Genomic DNA, 27,998 nt, shown 5'->3' with positions numbered 1-27,998 from the left:
CGTCTTCATCGTTGTCCTTTTGAAACATCAGGAGGTGTTTGACTAAAATCTTTTTAAAGATGCCAGTTAATGATGTTATCTTTTTGTATTGTCTGAATCTATAACGGTCTTGTCTTTTTTTGTCTTCATCATTGTTAATACACACTACAGATTGAAAAGTTTGTCAGAACTTCCATTTTGAAACCATGGAAACGTCACATGAGCTGAACTTTATCAATCCCTTAGCCTCTAAACACGAAGCAGAAGATTCAATCCTACGGCTATCTTCTTCTTCTTCTTCTTCTTCCTCCTTCTCTTCTTGTTCTTCCGTAGAAGCAGAACCAAGACCTGATGATCAATCTCCTCCAACACAAATCATGGAGAGATCTACAAACAACGCAACCTCAACACCTCCTTACAGAATCCCTCCACACGTTTTCGAAATAACGTCCTCTACAGCTCCAGCTGAATGGAGCACTCTCTCCAACGAATCTCTCTTCAGCATCCACATGGGAGACAATACCTTCACTGAAGAAATAGATTACTTCAAATCAGGCGAGCTCACCTTTCCTCAACCTCCTTCACCGAGAACTCCGACTTTACCATCTCCGCCTCAAAGCAAAAACCAAGGAGGAGCAAGTGGAGTTGTGGAGGAGGTCAAAACTCCGGTGCATATAGACAAGAAAGCAGCTGAAACAGACAAAGCGTACCACGCAAGTAAAGACCAAGAACAAAAGGCTGCAGCAAGTATTAGGGATGTTATCATGGCTAATAAAGACAAAACCAATAAACTAGATCATTCGGTTTCTCGTCGTTCGGAAGATTTTAGCGTCAAGTCTTTCGCTTTTCCAGTGTAAGCAACAAAAACAAGAAACACTTTGTGATCGATCATCTATGTCTTGTCTTAACACAGGTTCTTTGTTGTTGTTTAATTATTGTGTAGATTCGGGAATGCAGATAAGGGCGGCTTGCAAGGATCAACGCAACAAAAGAAACAGAAGATTTTTTTAGAGGCTGAAGGAGATGAAGGGTTGAAGAAAGAGGAAGCTTTTTCTAAACCTGTTACTCCTAAGGCAGAAGCTGATCGTGGCTGTAATCGCTACCCTAGATGGTTATCTTGCTTCCCTTGCTGCCCAACTTCATGTGTCTAACTGAAATATCATCATACAAGTCTGTTCCAAGATTTACAAAGTTTTTTCTTCTCTTTGATTTGATCCTCAAGACTCCTCTTATCTTGTAAAAATGATGTAAAAGTCAATGACAAACAATGGATACACTGTGGTGCTTCAAGAGGGAGGATCTATGAAGCAATTTGAGCCAGGAGCTTTCGTTGAGGCTTGAAAGTTATGGAGGCTACCAGTGAACAGCAGTGAAGAGTCCATCAATCAATCTCATTGATCTAGTACTCATATTCCTTGTATGAGTCTTGTCTGAAAAGTTTAAAGTGTATGTACTCGTGTTCATTCCTGTGCTTGTATGCATGCACCTGAAATTGTATCATTCAAGAAGTTAATAGCAATGTTTTACTGACTCTCTCAATCTCAGGAAGAATCGTATATCCTACCTGTAGATTATGAGCGTGAGCTCTTTTGACCAAATCTGTAGTTGTTCGTTACTGGAACAATTGTATCCTTCCATGGTCCAATCCCACCACATACTCCTTAATGTAGCTGGAGTAGGTATGTAACGTGATCTCTACGTATGTCTATTTAGATTTAACAGACGTATCATTAGTAGAAGGATAAGAACTTTCAGGAATACACAAACAAGAAGAGGATATACCTGGTTTAGTATCTTGAGTTGGCATGGTAACATCGTCTATTAAAAGGACTTTAGGTGAGGCTATCAAGTTTGATAAATATTTACACGTGTGAAGATGGGGCAAATGATTGAATAAGCAAAGTGTTTTTTTTTTTTTGAAAAAGAATAAGCAAAGTGTTTTTTCAACCATTTCTTGGACAAATATGCGCCTTCGTTCACATACTTCTTAAGAGTATCCACAATTTTATCCTCAAATCTCTTACCTCCAGGCCCACTTGACCTGCAAATATTCAACAGTGATTTAGAAAACTATATTATCTTACAATCTGTGAATGTCTTGAACATCAATATCTTACAATCTGTCAACTAACAAGCAAAATATAGTATAATAAAAAGCTTGGTCGAAGTAAAAGATGCTGACCAGTCATTCACATATTATATTATTATATAAGTATTCTCTGCAAAGACCTTAAACTGTTGTTTATATAGTCTACAAGTATATCATCTTCTGATTTTTTTTTTGTTTTAATATGAAGAGTTATGAGTGTGTATTACCATAGATGATACTGACTATTTGACTTTCTAATTATATTTTATTACGCAACTTGGCTTTTCCAATTGTAAAGCAACAGTTCTAATGCTTATATAAACATGGAGGTAATTTTGGAATAAAAATCTACACTCCATTTTCTTAATATCTGTTTTTGGGCGACATACAAGAGTTTTAATGTTCAGTCCAACGAAAGAGAAGGTGTTCATGGGTCAAAACCTGATTTGGGTGATGATATTGTTGGGGCAGATACATGGATACAAAAGTTGTATTCAGAAAGAAAGGATGGCCCTGTTAGAGATCAAGAAACACATGATCGCAGTTGCTAAAGAAGGAGAATCCAACTTTGTTTTCCCTACTTGGACCAATGACACAAAGAGCGATTGCTGCAGGTGGGAGGAAGTTAAATGCAATCGTTCAAGTGGACGGGTGACTGTGATTTCCTTTGGTCTTATGTACATGAAAGAGAGTTCTCTGCTAAATCTTTCTTTGCTGCATCCCTTTGAAGATGTTCGAATTCTAGACTTGGGTTGGAACAGATTCAGTGGGTTGTTTGATGCTGTCGAAGGTATAACCAGGCTGCCCCCAAGTGTTTCCTTTTTAATCTCATAGCTTTGTTCTGATTCTTCAAAGCTGATCATACTGTTTAGAACTATGCCATATACCACAAAACTTATCCAACAAGATTTGATTTTGCAGGTAATAAAAGCCTCAGGAGACTAAGAAAGCTGGAGATTCTGTTTTTGGATTTAAATGAATTCAATAGTAGCATCTTTCCTTTTCTTAATGCTGCTACATCACTTACAAAACTATCTCTTAAGGCCAACAACATGGATGGCCCTGTTCCTGTTAAAGGTGTGTTTTTGCATTTTTTTAACGAGGTGGATATCCTGTTCAACCTACTAATTGATGATGTCTCAGTTGTTAGATCGATTCAGTTTATAGTTATAGTTATAAATTTATGTCTTACACTCAACGTGTAGCATTCTTACTTTTGTTGGACTCCCTTTCAGAACTTAGAGATTTGACAAACTTGGAAGTGTTGGACATGAGTTGGAACAGATTTAATGACTCCATACCAGTACAAGGTAGCTCAGAACTATGGTCCATTAATACTTGTTCTTTTTTATTTGGGTTGCATAATAAAACTTCTAATCTGGGCTGAGCTGAGCATGTATTTTCTAAAGGCTTTTTTCTTCTTATGACAGAGTCATTTCCCTTGAGGAATCTGAGAGCTCTGAGTCTAAGGAATAATAATTTTTCTAGTTCAATGGGACTGCAAGGCAAGTTTGCTCATATATTTCATATTTCAAGTTTTATCTTCAAAAAGATATTGGTTAAAATCAAGTTTATTTACCTGAACAAAAGTACTGCATTTGATTACCGCAGGGATTTGCAAACTGAAGAATCTGCAAGAGCTCGACCTCACTGGAAACAAACTAGTAGGACATTTTCCCTTATGTTTAACTAACTTGACTCGACTTCGAGTTCTTGATCTCTCATCAAACCAATTGACTGGTTCAATACCATCTTCTCTCAGTAACCTTGAATCCCTCGAGTATTTGTCGTTGCTTGATAACAACTTTGAAGGCTTCTTCTCATTTGGCTCCCTAACAAAACTCTCAATGCTGAGAGTGTTCAAAATCCAACTCGTTCCAAGTAGTATCAGAAAGTTCTTGGAGACCAAAATTTCAGTTGAGTGTTATTGAACTACGATCTTGCAACTTGGCAAAGATACCAAATTTTCTTCTATACCAGAAGGATTTGCGTCATGTTGATCTCTCTAACAATAGAATAGCTGAAAAGTTCCCTTCCTGGCTGTTGGCTAACAATTCAAAACTCGAAGCTTTGCTTCTACAAAATAATTCTTTTGAGAGCCTTCAGCTACCAAAATCTACTCATAATTTGCTTTTCTTGGATTTGTCAATGAATGAATTCAGTAATCTCTTTCCGCATAACATTGGGCAGATACTTCCTCATTTACAATATATGAATATATCCAATAATGATTTTGAAGGAAAGCTGCCGGCTTCTCTTGGTAATATGAAAAGTATGGAACATCTAGATATATCTCACAATGGTTTCCATGGAAATCTACCAGATAGTTTTGTAAAGGGTTGTTATTCTATCTCAGTATTAAAGCTTTCACATAACAAACTAAGTGGACAGGTTTTTCCGGAGCCAGCCAACTTTACTGATATACTTGTTCTGTCTATGGATAACAATTTGTTTACCGGAAAGGGTTGGAAAAGGTTTGCGGAGCTTTAAAGAGTTGGTACTGCTTGACATTTCGGACAACAATCTTACAGGTGTTATACCAAGTTGGATTGGTGAATTTCAACACTTATCTATGTTGTTGCTTTCAAACAACTTGTTGGAAGGTGAAATACCTATTTCTCTGTTCAACTTATCGTATCTTGGGCTACTGGATCTTTCTGCAAATATGTTATCAGGTGATATACCTCCACATGTAAATTCTGAAAGGCGGGTCGTGTTACTTCTGCATGACAATAATTTTTCAAAGGGTATTCCAGACACACTGCTATTGAATGTCAGCATACTTGATATGAGAAATAACAGATTGTCTGGGAATATTCCCGAGTTCATCAATACCCAAAACATCAGTATTCTTCTTCTTCGGGGGAATAATTTCACAGGACGTATCCCCCACCAGTTGTGTGGTCTAAGCAATATTCACCTTCTAGATCTTGCTAACAACGGATTTAGTGGGTCCATACCTTCATGTCTTAGCAATATATCATTTGGTTCGGGGAAAGAGGACACATCAAATGATTTTGATTTCGTCTATGGTATCTTTAATGGTTTAACCACCATTAGTCCTAGTCTGGGACACAGAGGAAATGACGTTGGTGCATATTTTAGATCTCTGGTTGTGCTAGAACAGTTTAGTATGGACTATTTGGCAAGCTTCCTGACTAAAATTGAATTCCCTACAAAACACAGATATGATTCATATATGGGTGGAAATCTCCTAGAACTTTGTGGATTAGATCTTTCCCAGAATAAGCTTAGTGGTGAGATACCTGTAGAGATTGGAGGTGATCTTCTGAAACTGCATGCTCTGAATCTCTCTCATAACTATTTATCAGGAGAGATACCAAGAAGTTTTTCAGGTCTGAAGACGGTAGAAAGTCTTGATCTTTCCTTCAACAGATTACATGGCGAGATCCCACCACAACTATCAGAGCTGAGCAGTCTTGGGGTCTTCAAAGTCTCGTACAACAACTTATCAGGAGTCATTCCACAAGGAGGACATTTAAGCACCTTTGATGCAAATAGTTACCTAGGCAATCCTTTTCTCTGTGGAAAACCAACCAACAAAAGCTGCAACAGTAATAACATTCAAGAACCAGATGATGAAGTGGAAGATGATGAATACACAATCGACATGGTATCCTTCTACTGGAGTTTAGCGGCAGCTTATGTGACAATACTTCTTGGAGTAATTGCATCACTCTCTTTTGATTCTCCTTGGAGCAGAGCCTGGTTCAACTTGGTTGATGCTTTCCTCCGCAAGGTGAGGTATTTGTTCTGGTAATCTTCTCCTTGGTGCTAAATCCATTTTATGTGCTAGTTTATTTTTATGTTGTCCCCATCTGTTGCTGTGTTTCCACAAAACATTTAAAATAATATCACAAAACAAGAACATAACTTGTCTTTGGCTCTTGTGTACTTACTGTCTATCTTTGTATAAATGTAATGCTTCAAACTTGGAGAAAAATCCCTTACTTTCTCATTGTACCAGAAGAGTTGCATTTTTAGTTGATCTATCCAGCAATAGAAAATGTCTCTGTTTTGTCTGTAGTTTCTTTAGTTCTTTGAGAGTAAAATCAACTGCAAGAAATCAAAATGCCAGTGATGTTGAATACTTGGACCTCATATTACGTCTCTAGCTCTTTTGAAGTTATCAAATGAGATTATTATGTAATATTAGGTGTCTCGCTCTTTTAGGCGCAATGTCCTTTCAGCACACACAGTAAGAAGACCCAAACTTTTTTTCTTAGCTTGGAGTGAAAATAGAATGAAGTATAAGCTTTAGACATTCAACTCTGGAATTCTCATATAAACTTGTTTGGATCAAATTCTCATATTTTTTGCTGATATCAAAAATTAAATTAATTACTTACAAAAAAATTAATATTTTAAAAATAATTAGTTAATTCGTCGTGTTCGGTAAATATCTGAAATTACCAAAACAATAGTACTATTTTTACCAACTACCAACCAACGCCTCTCCTTGGAAAAAAAAAATCTGCAAACAAAAATCCTCTCTAGTCATCCCTTTTTCATTTTCGACCGACAGTACGGCCCGTACTCCTCCATATTCTCTCTTTCGTCCTCGTACATATTCTTCAGAGCTCTACGAAAGATACTTTCGACGCCCAATCGCTGCTTTCATCTCAATGTCTAAAACGACCTAAATTGCTGTTCCCAACTCCGATTCGATGCGCCTCACGCAACGACGGTTGCTATTCTATTCTTTCGTGCGAGGATTTAGGGATTTTTCTTTTTTCAGCGGTAGGACAAACGGCGGCGTTTGCGTTTTGGCGGTAACATGACGTGGCAGATAAATCCACATCAGCATTACCGTTGAGTGACTGTGATTGGTCATTTGTTTGGCATCTTTCGTTACCACATAATTTTTTTTTTTTTTGTGTAAAGATTTATTTACTCTTTTCGTTGCCATAATTTAGATAAGCCTGTGGTGATGGTAAAGGTTAGATCTTTGGTTACTTGTAAGCCTTTTTTCCTATAATAAATGGCTTTGACCACAACTGAAAGATGCTGACAACGCCCTACGTATCAAAGGATTAACTTTCTACAAAGATCTCAAACAACTCAAAGTAAACGATGTTGATTCTTGGACTATAAGTTGCTTTCATTAAATGAGACTTGGACTTTGTAAAACATTACATAATTGTTTCTTGTTGATTGTGGTTGTGGTTGTTTATACGGAAAATCTGAACACCAACTTAAACTAGAAGATGGTATCGCCTGGGATTATGGCAGATGGTGATTCTAAATCACTTAGCTTGTTCGCTTTCTTACTCTTTGTTTTGACCACCGGTAAATACTTCACTTCTGTTTTTCTCTCTGCTAATATCAATACCATGTGTTTCTTTGATGTTTACTTCAATGGATTGAAATCTATATATGCCAAGCTCGACATGTTTTCTTCTCGATTAGTGTTGTTTACTTGAAGTCCTTGGAGTTCAATAAGTATCGATATTGTGTATTAAGGAGTAACAGTTTCCAAATTTTCCTCTGTTTGAGTATAATAGAAGTAGAACAACGTGGTTGATGGTTTTTGCTGTTTTGCTTTCTCTGTGTTTGATGTTCTCCATGACAGCCACAGCAGTGGCCGGAGATTCTCTGGACAGTGATCGTGAGGTCTTGTTGAGCTTTAAATCTCACCTTGAATCTCGGAACCCAACAGAACGAGGGAAGTACAACGAATGGGAAACAACAGAGAAGCAAGATGTGTGTCATTGGCCTGGGATCACATGTACCCCTGACAAAAGTAGAGTCACAGGGATCAGTCTAACGGATTCCACCATCTCAGGTCCTCTATTCGGCAACTTCTCTGCCTTGACGCAGCTCACATTTCTTGATTTATCAAGTAACACGATCGGAGGGTCGATTCCAGATGACCTGAGCCGTTGCCACAGCTTAAAGCATCTGAATCTTTCTAATAACATCATTAGAGGGGAGCTTAGCTTATCCGGGCTATCGAATCTTGAGGTTCTTGATCTGTCCGTGAATAAAATTTCCGGTGATGTTCGCTCTAGCTTCCCATTGATATGCAACAGCTTGGTTGTTGCAAATCTATCGACAAATAACTTCAGTGGCAGAATAGATGACGTCTTCAATGAGTGTAGGTATCTGAAGTATGTCAACTTGAGATACAACAGATTCAGTGGAGAGATATGGTCTGGTTTTAGGAGACTGGTCAAGTTTTCAGTTTCTGGGAATCGTCTCTCCGGTAATATCTCAGCTTCCATGTTCAGGGGGAACTGCAATTTGCAAGTGTTGGATTTGTCTGGGAACGGTTTTGTCGGGGAGTTTCCGGGACAAGTTTCGAATTGTCAGAACCTGAATGTGTTGGATCTGTGGGGAAACAACTTCACGGGAAACATTCCAGCTGAGTTAGGATCCATATCATCTCTCAGAGGTTTGCACTTGGGGAATAATATGTTTTCTCGAGACATACCGGAAACTCTCCTGAGCTTGAGCAACTTGGTGTTTCTGGGCCTAAGCAGAAACAACTTTGGAGGAGATGTACAGGAAATATTCGGGAGATTCACTCAAGTGAAGTATCTAGTTCTGTATGGGAACTCGTACGTTGGAGGTATCCATTCTTCTAACATCCTCACGTTACCTAATCTTTCAAGGCTTGATCTTAGCTACAACAACTTTTCAGGCCGGTTGCCTGCTGAAATCTCGCAGAATTTGACCTTCTTGATTCTTGCTTATAATAACTTCAGCGGCGATATACCACGTGAGTATGGGAACATGCCGAGGCTTCAAGCACTTGATCTCTCATCTAACAGGCTGACTGGTTCAATACCAGCTTCTTTTGGAAAGTTAACATCTCTCCTGTGGCTTATGCTTGCGAATAACTCTCTGTCAGGAGAAATTCCACGCGAGATTGGAAACTGCTCGAGTCTATTGTGGCTTAACGTGGCGAACAACCAGCTCTCTGGTGGACTCTATCCTGAACTGACTAATATGGGTAGCAATCCTACTCCAACGTTTGAAGTGAACCGGCAAAGCGAGGACTACATAGTTGCTGGTTCCGGTGAATGCTTGGTGATGAAGAGATGGATTCCTGCAGAGTTCCCTCCTTTCATATTTGGATTGGAAAGTCTTACAAAAAGGAGTTGCAGAAGCCTGTGGGACCATGTTCGTGAAGGTAAATGTATATTTCCTGTATGCCCTCCTGGTTCTACTGTGGGTCCACTTGATGTTTCAGGCTATCTTCAGCTCAGTGGAAACAAGATGTCCGGCGAGGTTCCGGCAAATATATCTCAGATGAAGAAGTTGAGTATGCTTCACTTGGGGTTCAATGAGTTTGAAGGGAAACTTCCTACAGAGATTGGACAATTGCCTCTTGTGTTTCTTAACCTGACCAGAAACAAGTTCTCAGGCCAGATTCCTCGAGAAATCGGAAATATATATAATCTGCAGAATCTTGATCTGTCCTACAACAATTTCTCAGGAAACTTTCCAACGAGTTTGAATGACTTGAATGAGATGAGTAAGTTCAACATCTCGTATAACCCTTTCATACATGGTGTGATACCATCTAGGGGACAGCTTGCAACGTTTGGAAAAGACTCCTTTCTAGGAAATACTCTGCTGCAGCTTCCTAGTTTCTTCAACCAACCAGGGAACAACAATACGAGCTCAGGAGAACGAGATAATGGAAGAGAAGAGGATGAAGATGATGAATCTGCTATAGACATGTTGGCTTTCTGTTGGAGTACTGTTTTATTTTATGTGGTTGCGCTGATAGGCACTCTAGTACTGATATACTTTGATTGTCCTTGGTCTCGAGCATGGCTCCGCCTTATCGATACTTTCATGTCATCTTTGAAAAGTAAGTTGTCTTAAAATCGTTTCTGATCAGTTATCAAGGAAAAAGCTTGAATCTTCTCTTTCTTTCTGTAAGTATATGTGTTTTGGATTTAACTTGCAAGTTATTATTTATTGTATTTAGCGGTTCAATTTATTAAGCTATGTGCAATATCTATTTCGGTGGTCTCCAAAGTAAAAGACATGGATTGTCACTATACTCTGGACTTTCTGGTGTTCTTGCGCCAGTACTTGATATGGGTGATGATATTGTTGGGATAGATACATTGGACACAAAAGCTGTGTCGAAGAAGAAAACAGTAATTTCTTGGCGCTCAAGAAATACATAATCGATCAGAGTATTCTCCCTACTTGAAACAAATGACACAAATGTGACTACTGCGGATGGAGTGGAATCTTACAAGCAGACCGGTGACCAAGCTTCAGGTAATGGAGATGTCCATTCTTGATAGTTATGGAGGCTACCAGTGAAATTGGTGAAGAGGTCCATCAACTCCAATAAACTCATTGAACCAGTACTCTTGTATTCCTTATACGAGTCTTGGCTGAAGTTAAAGGATCAGACAGTAACTTTTAGTAGAAGGATAACAACTTTGAGGAATACACAAACAAGAAGAGTTATCATAGAATAAGCATTGGTATTTTCAACCACTTCTTGGAAAAATATGCGCCTCCGTACCTATACTTCTTAAAGTGTCTCCTCAACTTGATCCTAAAGTTATGCCGAGAAGAACCCATTGGTATGCATCAGCTCAAGTATAAGAAACAAAAAAAGAACGTTACAAGTGAAAAAGCCAGTGTGTTGTTTTACGATCTAACGTGATCTTTTAAACTCCCTGTGACTCGCAATATTGGTTGTTGGGTCAAGGATAACACATAAGCACCACCGTCTTTGGGTGATAAGATATTTGTGTTCTATGAAGTCTGTACCTTCCTCAATTGCTCTCTGTCAAAAGACAAAAAAAAATACTTGCTTAAACAAAATGTTCCAAGGAAGAAGGAAGATCCACTTGCACAAACATGAAAAGTACAAAAAGGAACAGAAAGATATTATTGTTGCTCTCAAGGAAAGATCAATGGTAATACCAAGTATGCAGCTGCAGTTTCCTTTTTTTTTGGATAAAATAATTGAATTAATTAGTTAATTCATCGCGTTTGGTAAATTACCAAAATAATATTATATCTGTTCTTAAATATAAAATGTTTAGGTAGAAACACATGTATTAAAAAAACTAATTTTTATCTAAAAAACATTATTAAAACTATAAATTAATAGTATTTAACCAATTACAAAATAGACTATTAAAATATTATTGGTTATACAATTTTTAATAAAATAAAAAATTATCTAAGAAAATGAAAACATCTTATATATTCAAACATCAAAATTTCATAAAAGATTCTACATTTAGGAACCTCAGTATACTATTTAGTATTTTACCAAGCCACAGAGAAAAAAAAATTGCAAACAAAATCCTCTGGTCATCATCCCCTTAAATGCCCACGATGTCCCGTCTCCATGTTTATTCTCTTACGTATCGCTATCACTGTCATCGTCGTACTCCTCCATATTCTCTCTTTCATCCTCCTCATACATATTCTTCGGAGTCTCGCCGAGTCTCTACGAAAGATACTTTCGACGCCCAATCGCTGCTTTCATCTCCGACGGTAAGGTCTAAAACGACCTAAATCGCTGTTCCCAACTCCGATTCGATGCGCCGCACGCAACGATGGTCGCTGTTTTATTCTTTCGTGTGAGAATTTAGGGATATTTTTTGTTTTTTTTTTGGCGGTAGGACAAACGGCAGCGTTTGCGTTTTGGCGGTAACATGACGTGGCAAATAAATCCACATCAGCATTACCGTTGAGAGTGTGATTGGTCATTTGTTTGGCAGCATTCGTTTAAAGGTCAGCATCTCTCATTACCACATAACTTTTTTTGTCTGTCTAAGATTTACTCTCTTCGTTGCCATAATTGAGATAAGCCTGTGGTGATGGTAAAGGTTTAGATCTTTTGTTACTTGTTAGGTTTTCTAGTAACCCTTTTCCTATAATATAATAAATGGCTTTGATCAATATTCAAAGATGCTGACAACGCCCTGCACATCAAAGGAATTATGAGCAATTTTCTACATAGACACCTAAACAAGTCTTCTCAAACGACTATAAGTGCTTACATCAAATGAGACGTGGACTTTGTAAAACATTACATAATTGTTTCTTGTTGCTTGTGGTTGTGGTTGTTCATACGGAAAAACCTTAATACCAACTTAAACTAGAAGAAGATGGTAGTATCGCCTGGGATTATGGCAGATGGTGATTCTAACTCACTACTTAGCTTGGTCTCTTTCTTACTCTTTATTCTGATCACCGGTAATAATACTTCCCTTCTCTTTTTCTCTCTCTGTTAATTTTTGTTTGAGCATCTGTTTCTTTGACGTTTACTTCAATGGATTGAAATCTATAAGCCAAGCTCGGCATGTTTTCTTTTGGATTAGTACTCTTGTTTAGTTGTAGTCATAAAGGTCATCAAGTATCACAGTTCTGGCTTTTACATTTTGATGAATAACAGTTTCTGTTTCTCCTCTGTTTGTATGAACATGATAACATTCTTGCACTGATTATATATATAATACAAGTAGAACAAAGTGGTTGATGGTTTTTGTTGTTTTCTTAAAGCTACCTTAAGATTTTGCTTTGTGATGACAGCCACAGCAGTGACCGGAGACAGTGATAGGGAGGTCTTATTGAGCTTTAAATCTTACCTTCAATCTTGGAACCCAACAGAACGAGGAAAGTACAATGAATGGGAAACAACAGAGAAGCAAGGTGTGTGTCAATGGCCTGGGATCATATGTACCCCTGAGGGAAGTAGAATCATAGGGATCAATCTAAGAGATTCCACTATCTCAGGTCCTTTATTCGGCAACTTTTCTGCCTTAACGCAGCTCGCATTTCTTGATTTATCAAACAACACTATCGGAGGGTCGATTCCAGATGACCTGAACCGCTGCCACAACTTAAAGCATCTGAATCTTTCTCTTAATATCATTGAAGGGGAGCTTAGCTTTTCCGGGCTATCCAATCTTGAGGTTCTTGATCTATCGGTGAATAGGATTGAGGGTGATGTTCACTCTAGCTTCCCATTGTTATGCAACAGCTTGATTGTTGCAAATCTATCGACCAATAACTTTAGTGGGAGAATAGATGACATCTTCAATGAGTGTAGGTATCTGAAGTATGTCGACTTGAGATACAATGGATTCAGTGGAGAGATATGGTCTGATTTTAGGAGACTGGTCAAGTTTTCAGTTTCTAGGAATCGTCTCTCCGGTAATATCTCAGCTTCCATGTTCAGGGGGAACTGCACTTTGCAAGTGTTGGATTTGTCTGGGAACGGTTTTGCCGGGGAGTTTCCGGGACAAGTTTCAAATTGTCAGAACCTGAATGTATTGGATCTGTGGGGAAACAACTTCAGGGGAAACATTCCAGCTGAGATAGGATCCATATCATCTCTCAGAGGTTTGTACTTTGGGAAGAATGAGTTTTCTCGAGACATACCGGAAACTCTCCTGAACTTGAGCAACTTGGTGTTTCTGGACTTGAGCAGAAACAACTTTGGAGGAGAGCTACAGGAAATATTCGGGAGGTTCACTCAAGTAGAGTATCTAGTTCTGTATGGGAACTCATACGTTGGAGGTCTCTATTCTTCTAACATCCTCACGTTGCCTAATCTTTCAAGGCTTGATCTTAGCTACAACAACTTTTCAGGCCGGTTGCCTTCTGAAATCTCCCAGAGCTTGATGTTCTTGGTTCTTGCTTATAATAACTTCAGCGGCGATATACCACATGAGTATGGGAACATTCCGAGGCTTCAAGCACTTGATCTCTCGTTTAACAGGCTGACCGGTTCAATACCAGCTTCTTTTGGAAAGTTGACATCTCTTTTGTGGCTTATGCTTGCAAATAACTCTCTGTCAGGAGAAATCCCACGCGAGATTGGAAACTGCTCGAGTCTATTGTGGTTTAACGTGGCGAACAACCAGCTCTCTGGTGGATTCCATCCAGAATTGACTAAAATGGGTAGCAATCCTTTTCCAACGTTTGAAGTGAATAGGCGAACCATGGACAACACAATCTCTCGTTCCGGTGAATGCTTGGTGATGAGGAGATGGATTCCTGCAGAGTTCCCTCCTTTCAAGTTTGTGTACGCAACCTTTACAAACAAGAGTTGCAGAACCCTGTGGAACCATGTTCTTAAAGGGAAATGTATATTTCCTGTATGCCCTGCTGGTTCTATAGTGGACCCCCTTGATATTTCAGGCTATCTTCAGCTCAGTGGAAACAAGCTATCCGGTGAGGTTCCGGCAAATATATCTCAGATGAAGAAGTTGAGTATGCTTCATTTGGGGTTCAATGAGTTTGAAGGGAAACTGCCTATAGAGATTGGACTATTGCCTTTGGCGTTTCTTAACCTGACCAGAAACAAGTTCTCAAGCCAGATTCCTCAAGAAATCGGAAACCTAAGCAGTCTGCAGAATCTTGATCTGTCTTACAACAATTTCTCAGGAAACTTTCCAACGAGTTTGAATGACTTGAGTGAGATGAGTAAGTTCAACATCTCATATAACCCTTTCATTTCTGGTGTGATACCATCGTCAGGACAACTTGCAACCTTTGAAAAAGACTCCTTTCTTGGAAATCCGCTGCTGCAGCTTCCTGGTTTCTTTAACCAACCAGGGAACAACAATACGAGCTCAGGAGAACGAGATAATGGAAGAGAAGAAGATGAAGACGATGGAGCTGCTATTGACATGTTGGTCTTCTATTGGAGTACGTTTTCATTTTATGTGGTTGCGCTGATGGGCATTCTTGTACTCATGTACTTAGATTGTCCTTGGTGTCGAGCATGGCTCCGTCTTGTCGATGCTTTCACGGTATCTATGAAAAGTATGTTGTCTTAAAATCGTTTCAGCTCAGTTCTTGGATATTCCTTTTGCCAAGAGAAGGTTGAGAATCCTCTGTTTTTTTCCATAATGCCGCCAGATCACTCATAACTCTGTTTCTTGTTTCTTCAGATTAGCAACATTAAACATATGATAACCCTTTTATAACTAGCAATAAGTGCATAAATCTATTCATTGGTGAACCATCTTTTCATAGATTTAATCAATTTATAATCATATACCTTTTTATTTCTTACAGTCAATTTATATTATTCTTATACTTGTTGGACTCTGATTTTATAAATTAAGATTTGACCAACTTGGAACTTATATGTCTTACAGTCAGTTTGTATCTAGGCGGCTCTAATAGAGCTAATGTCTTCTAGAACCTTATGCTCGCAATATTTCTAACAACTGTTTATCAGGTGTGAGACCATAATGTCTTAATGTGTTTGGTTCTCACTCATGTGCTGTTTGTCTTTGAGTTTTTGTTTTGTTTTGTCAACTGCTCTATCTTTGAATAGACGCAATGCTTTCAACATTTATTGGAACTGGTTTGTGGTTGGTTTGTGAAAGGAAAACAACTTTTTTTCAAACTTCTATTTGGTAACCAGTCACCGTCATGATACTAATTACTAAAGCTTGGTCCAAGTAAAGAGATGCTGACCACCTCCCCTCTATGGAGACAAAGCAATGCCACCGAAACGACAGCGTTTGGTTCTGGCCGTGTCAATTGTCAAGCGTCAACCCCTACGTAATTAATACAATAGAGCTACATCAGCAGTTTCGTGACCGTTACTCCGTTAGGTTTAGCGGTTGTTCAGCAGAATTCTAAAGTTCCCATCAGAAGTATTTTAAGAAATTATCTCATTAAAATAAATTTTTGACAAAGTAAAATTATCTTACTAAAAAATAAGAGAGATTGAAAATTGTGAGAAACTGTTTTTTCATAAGATATTTAAAAAACACATTAGATGCTCTAGTAACGCTTGGCATCCCATGTTATTGATCTATATTTCTAAATAAAGAAATTTAGTTACATAATTTAGTTATATTAAAAACATTAATATTCTATTTCTAAGAAATTTTTGTGGGGTTTCTATCAGATGAATTTCTGAGGTTATAATTGGGTCACCAATAGAATGAAGAAGTGACCAATAGAATGAAGAAACACATTAAATTTTTTATCGTTTCTAAAACAAACCATATATAAATAATAACTATTCCTTTACATTTATTTTTGGTAGAAAATTCTAGAACAAAAATATTATTCACTAAATTTGGAAAAGAACAATTTTTTTTTAATTCGTTCTTAATGTTACTATAATGGTTATCAATTAGATCCTAAGATTGGGAAATAAAATTTTCGATGGTATTTCAACCAAAACATTAAAATATTTCATTATATCTTCGATGGCATTTCAACCAGAATCATTCAACCAAAACGAGTCTTACATCATCACAAGTCAAACTAACCAATGTTGATCATACGACTTTTAAGTGTTTTCTTTCATCGAGACGGCTAATTTTTATCGTTGAACTTTGTGTTTCAGTGAGGACTTTTAAATTTTAATTATTATAAACTTGTAGGTAGTTTATATTTGTTTAAAACTCACATTCCCACATTGCGAATGAGTTTCTTATTGTTTCTCTTTTATTTTACTTTACAAAATTTGCGATGGAAGGGACAATGTGTTTGTTCCACAACCTGATATGGGTGATTCTACTGATGGGACATCTACATGGATACGAAAGCTGTATAGAGAAAGAAAGAAACGCTTTGTTGGAGCTCAAGAAGTACTTGATCTCACAGAGTATAGAAGAGGAATCCAACTCTGTTCTCCCAACTTGGACTAATGACACAAAGAGCGACTGCTGCCTTTGGGAGAGCCTTAAGTGCAGTCGTATTAGCGGACGGGTGACCGAGATTGCCTTTGGTGGATTGAACCTCAAAGAGAATACTCTTCTAAATCTTTCTTTGCTGCATCCCTTTGAAGATGTTCGAAGTCTCAATTTATCCGGGGGAGCATTGAACAAATTCAATGGCTTGTTTGATGATGTTGAAGGTACACTGCGCTTTCCTTGTGGCTAAGTTTTAACAATTTTTGTTTCACTGGAGCTTTAATTTTTGCTTTTGGATAACAATATATATTTTGTATCCAAACTTATGATATGTATCCAAAAAAGTATTTTGTGTCAGTTTATCATTTTTCACAGTTTCTAATTCTTGAAACTTGGAAGTGTTTAGAACATCTGATAATAAGGTTCTTCGATGATTTCACTGTTTATGGATTTACTTTGATAGTTGTGTGCCATGCTGCATGCTGCAGTCACATCATAACGTCACTTTCGTTCCCTCCACATTAAAATTATAAAAGATAATCGTAGATGTTTTGAAAAGTGATAAAAGCCTCGGTTAATATCTAGCATGGCTTACCCATATCCATGTTTGCAGGTTATAACAGCTTGAAGAGATTAACAAACCTGAAGATTTTGGATTTATCCTCAAATAAATTCAATAACAGCATATTTCCTTTTCTTAATGCGGCTACAACACTCACAAATCTGTTTCTTAGGTCCAACAACATGGGTGGCTCTTTGCCAGCTAAAGGTATACGATCCATTTAAATAAGCTCATATCTTGAATCTTTGAATGACTTATTCACTGATGATGCCTCTTCTGTTGGCTCGATTCATCTTTGTATAATTCTTGTATTCGTTGGAACCTCTTTCAGATTTTAGAGATTTGACAAACTTGGAACTGCTCGACCTGAGTAGAAACCGATTCAACGGCTCCATACCGCTTCAAGGTAGTTGTCCTTACATGCTTGCCTTTCTTTTCTAGTCTGGAAATTTTAATTGTTGGATTGGCTCATATCATACCTTTGTGTGGCTTTGTCTTGTGGCAGAGTTATCTGAGATGAGGAAACTGAAAGCTCTGGATTTAAGTCGCAATGAATTTTCTGACTCAACAGAACTCAAAGGCAAGTTTCCTCAAATGTTTCACTATTTGATGTAGAACTGTCATTGAATTCACTTTAAGTTACAAAAACTTCTGCATTTGATTACCATAGGTATTTGCGAACTGAGGAATATACAAGAGCTAGATCTCAGTCACAACAAACTTGTAGGTCAGTTTCCCTTATGCTTAACTCACTTGAGTGGCCTAAGAGTTCTTGATCTCTCATCCAACCAATTGACTGGGACGTTACCACCTTCTCTTGGTAGCCTTAAGTCCCTCGAGTATTTGTCGTTGTTTGATAACGACTTCGAAGGCTTCTTCTCACTTGGTTCCCTAACCAATCTTTCAAACCTTAGAGTGTTGAAACTCTGCTCAAAATCCAACTCACTTCAAGTAGTGTCGGACAGTTCTTGGAAACCAAAGTTTCAGCTGGATGTTATTGCACTACGATCTTGCAACTTGGACAAGGTTCCTCAGTTTCTCCTACACCAGAAGGATTTGCGCCATGTTGATCTCTCCGACAATAACATTTCTGGAAACTTTCCTTCCTGGCTGCTGGAGAACAACACTAAACTCAAAGTGTTGCTTCTACAGAACAACTCCTTCACAAGCTTTCAACTACCAAAATCTCCTCATCATCTTCTCTTCATGGATGTGTCTGTTAATAAATTCAACCATCTTCCTGAGAACATCGGCTGGATACTTCCTCATCTACGTTACATGAATATCTCCAACAACGGCTTTCAAGGAACTCTCCCATCTTCTCTAGGTAACATGAAGAATACTGAATATATGGATCTGTCTCGCAACAGCTTCCGTGGGGAGCTACCAAGAAGTTTTATAAACGGTTGTGATTCCATGGCAATCTTGAAGTTATCACACAACAAACTAACTGGAGAGATTTTTCAAGAACCACCCAACTTTACTAATATATTGGGGCTGTTCATGGACAACAATCTTTTCACAGGAAAGATTGGACAAGGTTTGCAGAGCTTGAGAAACTTGTCACTCCTTGACATTTCAAACAACAATCTCACAGGCGTTGTCCCAAGCTGGATCGGCGAGCTTCCATCCTTAACAGCACTGCTTATAGCAAACAACTTGCTGGAAGGTAACATACCTACATCTCTGTTCAACAACTCCAATCTTCAGCTACTTGATCTCTCCACAAACAATTTATCTGGAGGCATACCTCCACAACACAACTCTCAGAATGGGGTAGTGTTACTCCTTCAAGACAATCATTTATCAGGAGAAATGTCAGACACACAGCTAGCAAACGTCGAGATACTTGACCTGAGGAACAACAAACTCTCTGGGAGTATTCCTGAGTTCATCAAAACACAGAACATCAGTGTTCTTCTTCTCCGAGGGAACGACTTAACCGGTCGTATTCCTCACCAGTTGTGTGGGCTAATAAACATCCAACTTCTTGATCTTTCGAGAAACAGATTGAATGGATCCATACCATCATGCCTCAGCAATACATCATTTGTCACAGGGAAGAAATGTACATCATATGATTATGATTTCGGCATTTCTTTCCCATCTGATGTCTTTGATGGTTTCTCTCTGCAACAAGACATCTCTTCCACAAACGATTCCAGTAGATACTTCAAGTCTCTGCTCATGCTTGATCCGTTTAGTATGGACTACAAGGCAAGCACTCAGACGAAGATTGAGTTTGCAACAAAATACAGATATGATTCCTACATGGGTAAGAATCTCAAGCTATTGTATGGATTGGATCTCTCGGAGAATGAGCTGAGTGGTGAGATCCCAGCTGAGTTTGGTGAGCTTATGGAACTGAGAGCTTTTAACCTTTCTCACAACAATTTATCAGGTGCTATACCAGAAAGCTTTTCAGGTATGAAGAATGTGGAGAGTCTTGATATTTCTTTCAACAGATTACAAGGCCGGATCCCACCAGAACTGACACAGCTGAGCACCCTCTCGGTCTTTAAGGTCTCTTACAACAACTTATCAGGAGCTATTCCACAAGGGAGGCAGTTTAACACTTTTGATACGCAAAGCTTCGTAGGTAACAATCTTCTTTGTGGACAACCAACAAGCAGAAGCTGCAACAGTGGGACATTTCAAGAACCAGATAGTGGAGTGGAAGATGATGATGAATCCACAATCGACATGGAGTCTTTCTACTGGAGTTTTGCTGCAGCTTATGTGACCATACTTGTTGGATTATTTGCGTCTCTCTCTTTTGATTCTTTTTGGAGGAGATTTTGGTTCGATATGGTTGATGCTTTTATCCAGAAGGTGAAAAAAATGTTGTTTTAGATCTCTGGTGGTGACAAGCTCTTATATTCTCCTCCCCCATACGTTTTTACTCTTCTCAAACCCTCTCTGTCAATAAAATAAATGTAATGCTTACACATCATTTATGCTTAAAACGAACTTTGAAAAGTTTACAAGGCTGAATCTCGTAACAGCTAATATAGATGACTAGTCTTTCTGTTTTCAGTGTCTCTTACAAAAAACCTACCGGGTGTCATCATCCCTCAAGGAAGATAGTTTAAGACCTTTGATGAGGGCAGCTACATAGAAAATTCTCTACTCTGTGGAAAATCCATCAATAGTAGTTGTACTAACAATCTTTTCAGAAGAACTAGATGATGGAATAGAAGATGATGATGCTGCAGATCATTCCGTGCGAATTTTATTGTAAGCTATGTGATCATAGTGCTGTGAATACTTGCGTCACACTCTTTTGGTTCTAACAGAGCTTGGTCTAGTGTTGTTGATGCTATGAAAAAATTGTCATCCGAAATGCTTCTGTAAATTCTGATACTTGTACTCTTATTATTCAGGTACACTGACTTGAAATTTAAATGATTGAAAGGTAATCTATTTTGTTTCAAATTCTTATTTGTCCCCATCTGTTCCTGTTTCTTCACAATGCTGGTTAATAATTCGACGAGCTGACGTTACTAAAAGATTAACATACAAGTGAACGTGGAATTGTTGAGTAATGTCATTTTGTAATCAAACCAAATCAAAAGAATCAAGGTAACTAGAATGATTTTGTAGTTTGGTTTAGTGAAGTTGTTAAGTGTCAGAAATGGTTGTTGAAGTTGTGTAAGAAAGACCTTAAGCTAGAGTTAAAAGGTGGTAGTGGGAGCAGTTGTAATAGTTAGACAAGAGAATATGTTCTCTCTATAAGCTTGTAATCGTTTTTTGTAAGGGTTGCAGAAAAATAAAAATGAATTAATCTTTTGTCAAGAACACCTTTTCTTACCAAAGTCATTACACAAAAACAGAGCAATGAAGACCAAACTACTACTTTATCATGTTTAATCTTGAAGATCACAACATATTTAAATAACTAAGGACTATGTAAAAGATTCTAAGCTAAAGCTGGAAGTCGTCTTCAGGGCTAACACAAGAAATAGTATTATCTATCTTTCTTTCTTTAGTTTAATTCTTTTGAATATAGTTTTTGATTTTTAGAGGACCCACCCTGCATAATGTTCATCTATCTATTGAAACGTTTCAAATATATAAAATCATTTTCATCTTTTTGAACTCTTGTTCCCCTTCACTTTGTACTTGAATCATTGAAATTAGTTATTTCACTGTTAGTTGTACTCTTGAGGAAAAAGAAATTGTTGTGGCTAATGCATACATACAATTTTTCTTTGTTACTTGGGGCATAAAGATTCGTAGGAAGGAGTCGGTAGTGCTAATCACGCCACACGTATGTCATATGATATGAGTTTGTTTCCACAAAAGATATTGACTTAGTAAAAATAGTTTTCTTATGCAACTTGGTTTTTCCAGTTCTTCAATGTCAAACAGCAGTTTTTCAATCTCTGATTATTATTTTCTTTCGGCTCAATGGAAGGGAAGGTGTCCTTGAATCAATACTTGATATGGGTGATGTTACTACTGTTGGGGCAGCTACATGGATACAAAAGCTGTATTGAGAAAGAACGGAAGGCGTTGCTAGAGCTCAAGGAATACCTGATCTCGACTTCTCAAGATGGAGATCGCGACTTTGTTCTCCCTACTTGGAGTAATGACACAAAGAGCAATTGCTGCCTGTGGGAGGGCGTTAAGTGCACTCGTACAAGCCTACGGGTGACTGAGATCGCCTTTGGTTATTTGTTCCTGAAAGAGCATTCTCTATTTAATCTTTCTTTGTTGCATCCCTTTGACGAGGTTCGAAGTCTGGACTTATCCCGGTGCGCTTTTAGTGCCTTGTTTGATGATATGGAAGGTATATCTGTAAAAAAATTATTTGGAAACATTATATCTAACCCTGCATAAAACGTTATGGCAACTTCTTCGGCATTAAATTGCTGATGGATATGACGTGTATATCACGTTACCTACCGAGTTCATACAGTTCAACTTTTTTTATCCACTTGCATGCATACTAGATTAAAATTGTCATTGAACTTGTTGAAGTCATTAGGGTGACCTATCATATCTTTGCATAACTTTTAATAGTATTCTCCCCTGTAGGTTATAAAAGCTTAAGTAGATTAAGGAACCTGGAGATCTTGGATCTCTCTTCAAATGAGTTTAACAACAGCATCTTTCCCTTTCTTAATGCTGCGACATCACTTACAACTCTGTTTCTTCGGAACAACTACATGAATGGCCCTTTTCCTGTTAAAGGTGTGTTTCTCCATTTGTAACAAGGTCTAGTTATTGTTTAGCAAAAAAAACAAGGGTACAGTTATTGCTAATGTATCTTCGGTTAGATTGATTTGTGTATTGCAGTCAACTTTCAATGTTCTGATTGCACTTCTGATCATTCCTATATTCTCCTAGACTCCCTTTCAGAACTGAAAAACTTGACAAACTTGGAATTGCTGGATCTGAGTGTAAACGACTACAACGGTTCCATGCCAGGTACCATTTACGTCACTTGCCACTGTCTTGTTCTTTATCCTTATCAATTAGACATCTTCCTCTGTATCTCTTTGTCTTGTGACAGAGTTTACTCACCTGAAAAAGCTGAAAGCTCTGGATCTAAGTGGCAATGGTTTTTCTAGCTCAATGGAATTGCAAGGCAGGCTTGCTTCTTTTAATCTTTTGTGTGTTGTATTGAATGGAGATGAATATAGCTCATCGAAAATGATTTTTTTTCCCATCATTTTGTCTTCACTTTATTTCAGAACTAAAGAATATGACTACTTTGGAAGTCCTGGGTCTAGCTTGGAATTACTTCAGCGGACCAAAGCCAATAGAAGGTGATGTACTTTTGCTTCACCTCTAATACTATTCATCATAACTATTACAATGTCTCACATCAGAAGTTATAGAGGATCTAAGTAATATATAAAATAGATGAGTCAATCACTTATCACCAATTGGTTTTAAGTTGAGAGTTCATCTAACTAATATGAGATCACAGTCCAATTAACACAGTCTAACCAGATCCATTATCAATCCAACTCAAAGTTGGTCCATCAATCCTTGACTGAACATTCCGAGATTAATGTTCGAATAGCCATCATCTCAGGGGAGTATTAGCGACATGTCCCATATAAAAAGTTGGAAATGATTAAGTAATATATAAGATAGATGAGTCAAACCATTTATCACCAATTGGTTCATCTGACTTAATAATATCTTGCGAGTGAGAAATGTCTCCTGAGTCCCTGAGAAGATAACAACTATCCTTATTATTCTCATCATATTCTTGGTTTCTGGTTTACCTTATTGCAGTTTTATGTGAAATGAAGAATCTGCAGGAGCTATATCTCAGTGGAAATGAATTTGTTGGTCAGCTTCCTCTGTGTTTGGGAAGCTTGAACAAGCTACGTATTCTTGACCTCTCATACAACTATTTAAGTGGGAACCTATCATCTAGTTTCAGTACCCTGGAGTCTCTTGAATATCTATCGTTGTCAGATAATAACTTCGAAGGCTTGTTGTCACTCGATGCAATAGCCAACCTCACGAATCTCAAGGTGTTCAAACTATCATCACCAGCTGATATAATACAAGTAGATACAGAAAGTACATGGATTCCTAAATTTCAATTGACTATAGCTGCACTACCGTTTTGCGGCTTGGAGAAGATCCCAAACTTTCTAATGTACCAGAAGAAGTTGCGTGTACTTGATCTATCCAGCAACAGAATATCCGGAAACATTCCTACCTGGCTGTTGGCTAATAATCCAGAACTTGAAGTCCTACAGCTGCAGAATAACTCATTCACATCTTCGAGATTCCTACTACAATACTGCCTAAGTTGCAGTTCTTGGATTTTTCAGCAAATGATATCGGTGGAGTGCTCCCTGATTATTTTGGCCATGTGCTTCCGAGTCTGCTACATGTGAATGGCACTCATAATGAGATTCTAGGGAACTTGCCATCATCTATGGGTGAGATGAAGAACATTTCATTCCTGGATCTGTCTCACAATAACTTCTCTGGGGAACTACCTAGAAGCTTATTCACAGGTTGTGTTTCATTACAAATCCTGCAGCTCTCTCACAACCAACTTGGTGGACATATTCTTCCAGGACAGACTAACCTAACATCACTCATTGTGTTGCGGATGGATAACAACTTATTTACAGGGGAGATTGGGACAGGTTTGCTTACCTTGGTTAATTTGTCAGTACTTGACGCGTCCAACAATCGCCTTACAGGTGCTATTCCAAGTTGGATACCCGAAGAATCGCATATGATTATGTTACTGCTATCAAATAATCAATTAGAAGGTACGTTGCCACCTTCCCTGCTGGCCGTTTATCATCTTCAATTTCTGGACCTCTCTGGAAACCTATTATCTGGTGAACTACCGTCGTCACATGTGAATTCTATGTATGGGATAAGTATGTTCCTACACAACAACAGCTTAACGGGGTCAATCCCGGTCAAGCTGTTGGAAAATGCTAAGATACTTGATCTGCGGAACAATAAACTCTCTGGAAGTATCCCACAGTTTGTCAATACCGGGGAAATGAGAATTTTTCTGTTGAAGGGGAACAATTTAACAGGATCTATACCATGGAAGCTATGTGATATGAGAAATATCACTCTCCTTGATCTTTCAGACAACAAGCTCAATGGAACCATACCTTCATGCCTTTATAATTTATCATTTGGATCAAGGGAAGAAGAGGAGATGACAAGTAGCTCCTTTGGGGCATTTGACTTTGGCTTTGTTGAAAGCCTTGAATTCGAATTTTACAAATATACATTCTTGGTAGAAGAGTTCAGTGCATACTATGATACATTTATGATTGTCGAAATTCAATTTGCAGCAAAGCAAAGGTATGATTCTTACACTGGAGGAACACTTGATTATATGTATGGCTTGGATCTGTCTAGCAACGAATTAAGTGGTGTTATCCCAGCTGAGCTTGGAGAACTCTCGAAAATACGAGCAATGAATCTGTCTCGCAATTTCTTGTCGAGTTCTATACCAGATAGCTTCTCCAAACTGAAGGACATTGAGAGCCTTGATCTTTCTTATAACATGTTACATGGAGACATCCCTAGTCAACTAACCAGCCTCACTTCTCTTGCTGTCTTCAACGTCTCCTACAACAATTTATCAGGCATCATTCCCCAAGGAAGGCAGTTTAGCACCTTCAACGAGAACAGCTACTTAGGAAATCCTCTTCTATGTGGACCACCGACCGATAAAAGTTGTGAAGCTAAGAAGAGCACAAAGGAAGCAGATAATGGAGGAGAAGAAGATGATGATGAAGCTATTGTTAACATGATGGCCTTCTATTGGAGTACTGCTTCAACTTATGTGACTGCGTTAATAGGCTTTCTTCTACTTATGTGCATCGATTGTCCTTGGCGTCGAGCATGGCTCCGCCTTGTTGATTCTTTCACTGCCTCAGCCAAAAGTGTGATTTGTCAAAATCATTGAAGCTCAGTTCTTGGATGTTCCTTATCAAGCAAAAACGGCTTGAATACGCTCTGTTTATGTTAGCATATGTGCTTTGGTTTTAAGTAACTCCCATATATATGTGGATTCTATACATTATGGAGTTAAGTGCTGAGATTTCCACCAACTTTTGTCAATAAATAAACAAAAACCTAGTCATTTACTAGTAATTAAATCCTACTGTTTTGGCTCGCTTCTTTATTAACACTTGAACTAGATTTCCACCCGCACAATCGTGCGGGTATATATTTTCACATATATATATATGTTTTACATAATTATTATATATTTTTTAATATTACTCACATATTTAAATGTTTGTATAATTATGCCAAATATAATAATTTTATAGTTTTCATGCTGTAAATTAAAATCATCACATATATATATGTTGCTTATTATATATTTGTCCTATTGAATTTGCGTTTGATTACTAAACTAATTTTTTTAATGCATGAAGCAACATATATGAAAACAATTTTGTATTTAATTTATTATAATCATGATCTGTAATTCAAATCGCTAGATTTTTTTAGTAATTTTTAATGTTTATTAATTTTATATAATAAATTACTGTATATTAAAAAGTTTAAGATAAGAGAAAATTTTATACATGTAAGAGAAATTTTTAAATATATTAATTTGTATTTCAAATAAAAAGATAAAGATATTAAAAGATATAATAATAAACTTATGTAAAATATGATATTTTCTAAAAATTGTCCAAACTAAAAAAATCACACATGAAAAGAAGTCATAACTTTTGTTTTAATATATTAGATAGATTTCCACACGCACAACCGTGCGGGTATATATTTTCACATTTATATATATAGATATTTGTTTTACATAATTATTATATATTTTAATTTTACTCACATATTTAAATGTTTGTATAATTATACCAAATATAATAATTTTATAGTATTCATGCTGTAAATTAAAATCATCACATATATATGTTGCTTATTATATATTTGTCCTATTGAATTTGGGTTTGATTACTAAACTAAATTTTTTAATGCATTCAACAACATATATGAAAACAATTTTTTATTTAATTTATTATAATCATGATCCGTAATTCAAATCGCTAGATTTTTTTAGTAATTTTTTAATGTTTATTAATTTTATATAATAAATTACTGTATATGAAAAAGTTTAAGATAAGATAAATTTTTATACATCTATTATATAGTTTACTAATATTAACCCGTTCTACCAACATATTTTTTTTAGCATAAATATTTTATATTTATGAAAATAAAATATGTTAACTTATCAATTTAAATTAATTTTATCATATTTTTTTCAATATAACGTTTTTATTTTAAAATGATAGATATTATTATAAAATTGATAAAATAGGATATAATTTTATTCTTTTAGTAACATTTCATTACTAATTACAAAATTAGTTGAAAATATTTATATTCAATTTATGACAATTAAGATCTTATTATAATCTTTTTCAAGAGATTTGTTAGAATTTTAAATTTTTTTAAAAAAATTAAAAGATATAAAAGATATTATGATTAGAGTAGTTAAAAATATTATATATATTAGCATTAGTGATATACATTTAATAGAAAATTTAAATGATGGTCCAAATAAAAATATCTTTTTTTTTTTTTTTTTTTTTGACAGCAAGAAAATTTACAGACTCATATAGACTCTGTAAACCAATGTGGTAACTCCGCATCCATGTGTACGACGAAAGACGGTTGTGTCCGAGCACTACGTGCCAAGCGATCCGCCTTTATGTTTTCCGTCCTTGGAACATGAACAATCTCTGAGTTGGTAAAGCTTCTTCTCAAAAACTTAATGTCATCCAGGTAGCTTTCAAATGCCGGCCATTCTTCTGGTTCCGAAACCAGCTTCACCAATTGAGAACAATCCGTTGCAAACGTGACCCGGTACTGTCGTAAGTTCTTCATACACTCCATTGCCCAAATTAGAGCCTCCAACTCCGCATGAAGAGGTGAAAGACTTGCCCTTACATTTCTTGCCCCTAACAAACCCTCAAACTCCGGAAGCGTGCTGAACTAGCCTTGTCCTGAGAAATAATCCTTGTCTTTCCAAGAACCGTCAATGAAACACCATCTTCCTATAGTCTGTGAGTTAACTCTGAACTGCGCTTCAGGGGCCATCCTGGAATCATTAACAATCTGTGCCTCCGCCCAAAGTGTTGATTCCAATTCAGCTAAGTTTAGCGTTTCTCTCGGGTCAACATCAATATTACTAAAAACTTTATTATTCCGACCCTTCCAAATGTACCATAGAATCCATGCAAACTGATGA

At 37.2% G+C, this 27,998-nt stretch overlaps 5 protein-coding genes, 1 long non-coding RNA gene and 1 pseudogene across 7 annotated transcripts; 6 read left to right on the top strand and 1 right to left on the bottom strand.

The window, feature by feature from the left end:
- The first annotated feature begins 8 nt into the window (after positions 1 to 8).
- Positions 9 to 3,816, top strand: LOC103853407. The gene is made up of 3 exons (XM_009130321.2): positions 9 to 832; positions 923 to 1,881; positions 1,916 to 3,816. The coding sequence occupies exons 1-2, from the start codon at positions 186 to 188 to the stop codon at positions 1,128 to 1,130; spliced, it is 855 nt and encodes a 284-aa protein (XP_009128569.1). The 5' UTR covers positions 9 to 185; the 3' UTR covers positions 1,131 to 1,881; positions 1,916 to 3,816.
- Positions 2,420 to 6,576, top strand: LOC103852894 (annotated as a pseudogene).
- On the top strand, positions 5,900 to 10,026 carry LOC103852893 (probable LRR receptor-like serine/threonine-protein kinase At1g74360). 2 transcript variants are annotated; one of them, XM_018656333.2, is made up of 3 exons: positions 5,900 to 7,378; positions 7,662 to 8,660; positions 8,733 to 10,026. In XM_018656333.2, exons 1-3 carry the CDS (start codon positions 7,297 to 7,299, stop codon positions 9,923 to 9,925), a joined length of 2,274 nt encoding a protein of 757 aa, XP_018511849.1. In that variant the 5' UTR covers positions 5,900 to 7,296; the 3' UTR covers positions 9,926 to 10,026. The 2 variants fall into 2 exon arrangements, with proteins under 2 accessions (XP_018511849.1, XP_009128034.1); XM_009129786.3 differs by having other exon boundaries at positions 7,662 to 10,026.
- A 163-nt stretch (positions 10,027 to 10,189) lies between these two features.
- Positions 10,190 to 10,670, bottom strand: LOC108870728. The gene is made up of 2 exons (XR_001957252.2): positions 10,587 to 10,670; positions 10,190 to 10,452 (listed from the first exon to the last, which is right to left on the bottom strand). It is a non-coding gene; the product is annotated as an uncharacterized LOC108870728 (long non-coding RNA).
- A 631-nt stretch (positions 10,671 to 11,301) lies between these two features.
- LOC103852891 (probable LRR receptor-like serine/threonine-protein kinase At1g74360) lies at positions 11,302 to 14,961 on the top strand. Its single transcript, XM_009129785.3, has 2 exons — positions 11,302 to 12,280; positions 12,617 to 14,961. Exons 1-2 carry the CDS (start codon positions 12,193 to 12,195, stop codon positions 14,869 to 14,871), a joined length of 2,343 nt encoding a protein of 780 aa, XP_009128033.1. The 5' UTR covers positions 11,302 to 12,192; the 3' UTR covers positions 14,872 to 14,961.
- A 340-nt stretch (positions 14,962 to 15,301) lies between these two features.
- Positions 15,302 to 20,239, top strand: LOC103852890 (receptor-like protein 15). The gene is given in 4 exon segments (XM_033285782.1): positions 15,302 to 16,919; positions 17,309 to 17,464; positions 17,589 to 17,663; positions 17,763 to 20,239. Coding segments are annotated over 4 exon segments (2,967 nt in total). The 5' UTR covers positions 15,302 to 16,531; the 3' UTR covers positions 20,111 to 20,239.
- Positions 20,240 to 20,461: 222 nt separating this feature from the next.
- On the top strand, positions 20,462 to 25,888 carry LOC103852889 (receptor-like protein 14). The gene is given in 7 exon segments (XM_033285789.1): positions 20,462 to 22,049; positions 22,298 to 22,453; positions 22,622 to 22,690; positions 22,776 to 22,850; positions 22,957 to 23,031; positions 23,510 to 24,004; positions 24,007 to 25,888. Coding segments are annotated over 7 exon segments (2,925 nt in total). The 5' UTR covers positions 20,462 to 21,667; the 3' UTR covers positions 25,680 to 25,888.
- The last annotated feature ends 2,110 nt before the right edge of the window (positions 25,889 to 27,998 follow it).

The sequence above is a fragment of the Brassica rapa genome, chromosome A02, assembly GCF_000309985.2.
Source record: "Brassica rapa cultivar Chiifu-401-42 chromosome A02, CAAS_Brap_v3.01, whole genome shotgun sequence".
Taxonomy (NCBI): domain Eukaryota; kingdom Viridiplantae; phylum Streptophyta; class Magnoliopsida; order Brassicales; family Brassicaceae; genus Brassica; species Brassica rapa.
The sequence above is the reverse complement of the archived record's forward strand: the minus strand, read 5'-3'. Positions and strand labels throughout refer to the sequence as shown.

What these genes read in the sequence shown, in the direction of transcription:
- LOC103852893 (XM_009129786.3), top strand. Translation starts at nt 7,297, where the DNA reads ATGGTATCGCCTGGGATTATGGCAGATGGTGATTCTAAATCACTTAGC. An exon ending in ACTCTTTGTTTTGACCACCG is followed by an intron (nt 7,379 to 7,661) that starts GTAAATACTTCA and finishes TCTCCATGACAG; the next exon opens with CCACAGCAGTGGCCGGAGAT.
- LOC103853407 (XM_009130321.2), top strand. Translation starts at nt 186, where the DNA reads ATGGAAACGTCACATGAGCTGAACTTTATCAATCCCTTAGCCTCTAAA. An exon ending in AAGTCTTTCGCTTTTCCAGT is followed by an intron (nt 833 to 922) that starts GTAAGCAACAAA and finishes ATTATTGTGTAG; the next exon opens with ATTCGGGAATGCAGATAAGG.
- LOC103852891 (XM_009129785.3), top strand. Translation starts at nt 12,193, where the DNA reads ATGGTAGTATCGCCTGGGATTATGGCAGATGGTGATTCTAACTCACTA. An exon ending in ACTCTTTATTCTGATCACCG is followed by an intron (nt 12,281 to 12,616) that starts GTAATAATACTT and finishes TTGTGATGACAG; the next exon opens with CCACAGCAGTGACCGGAGAC.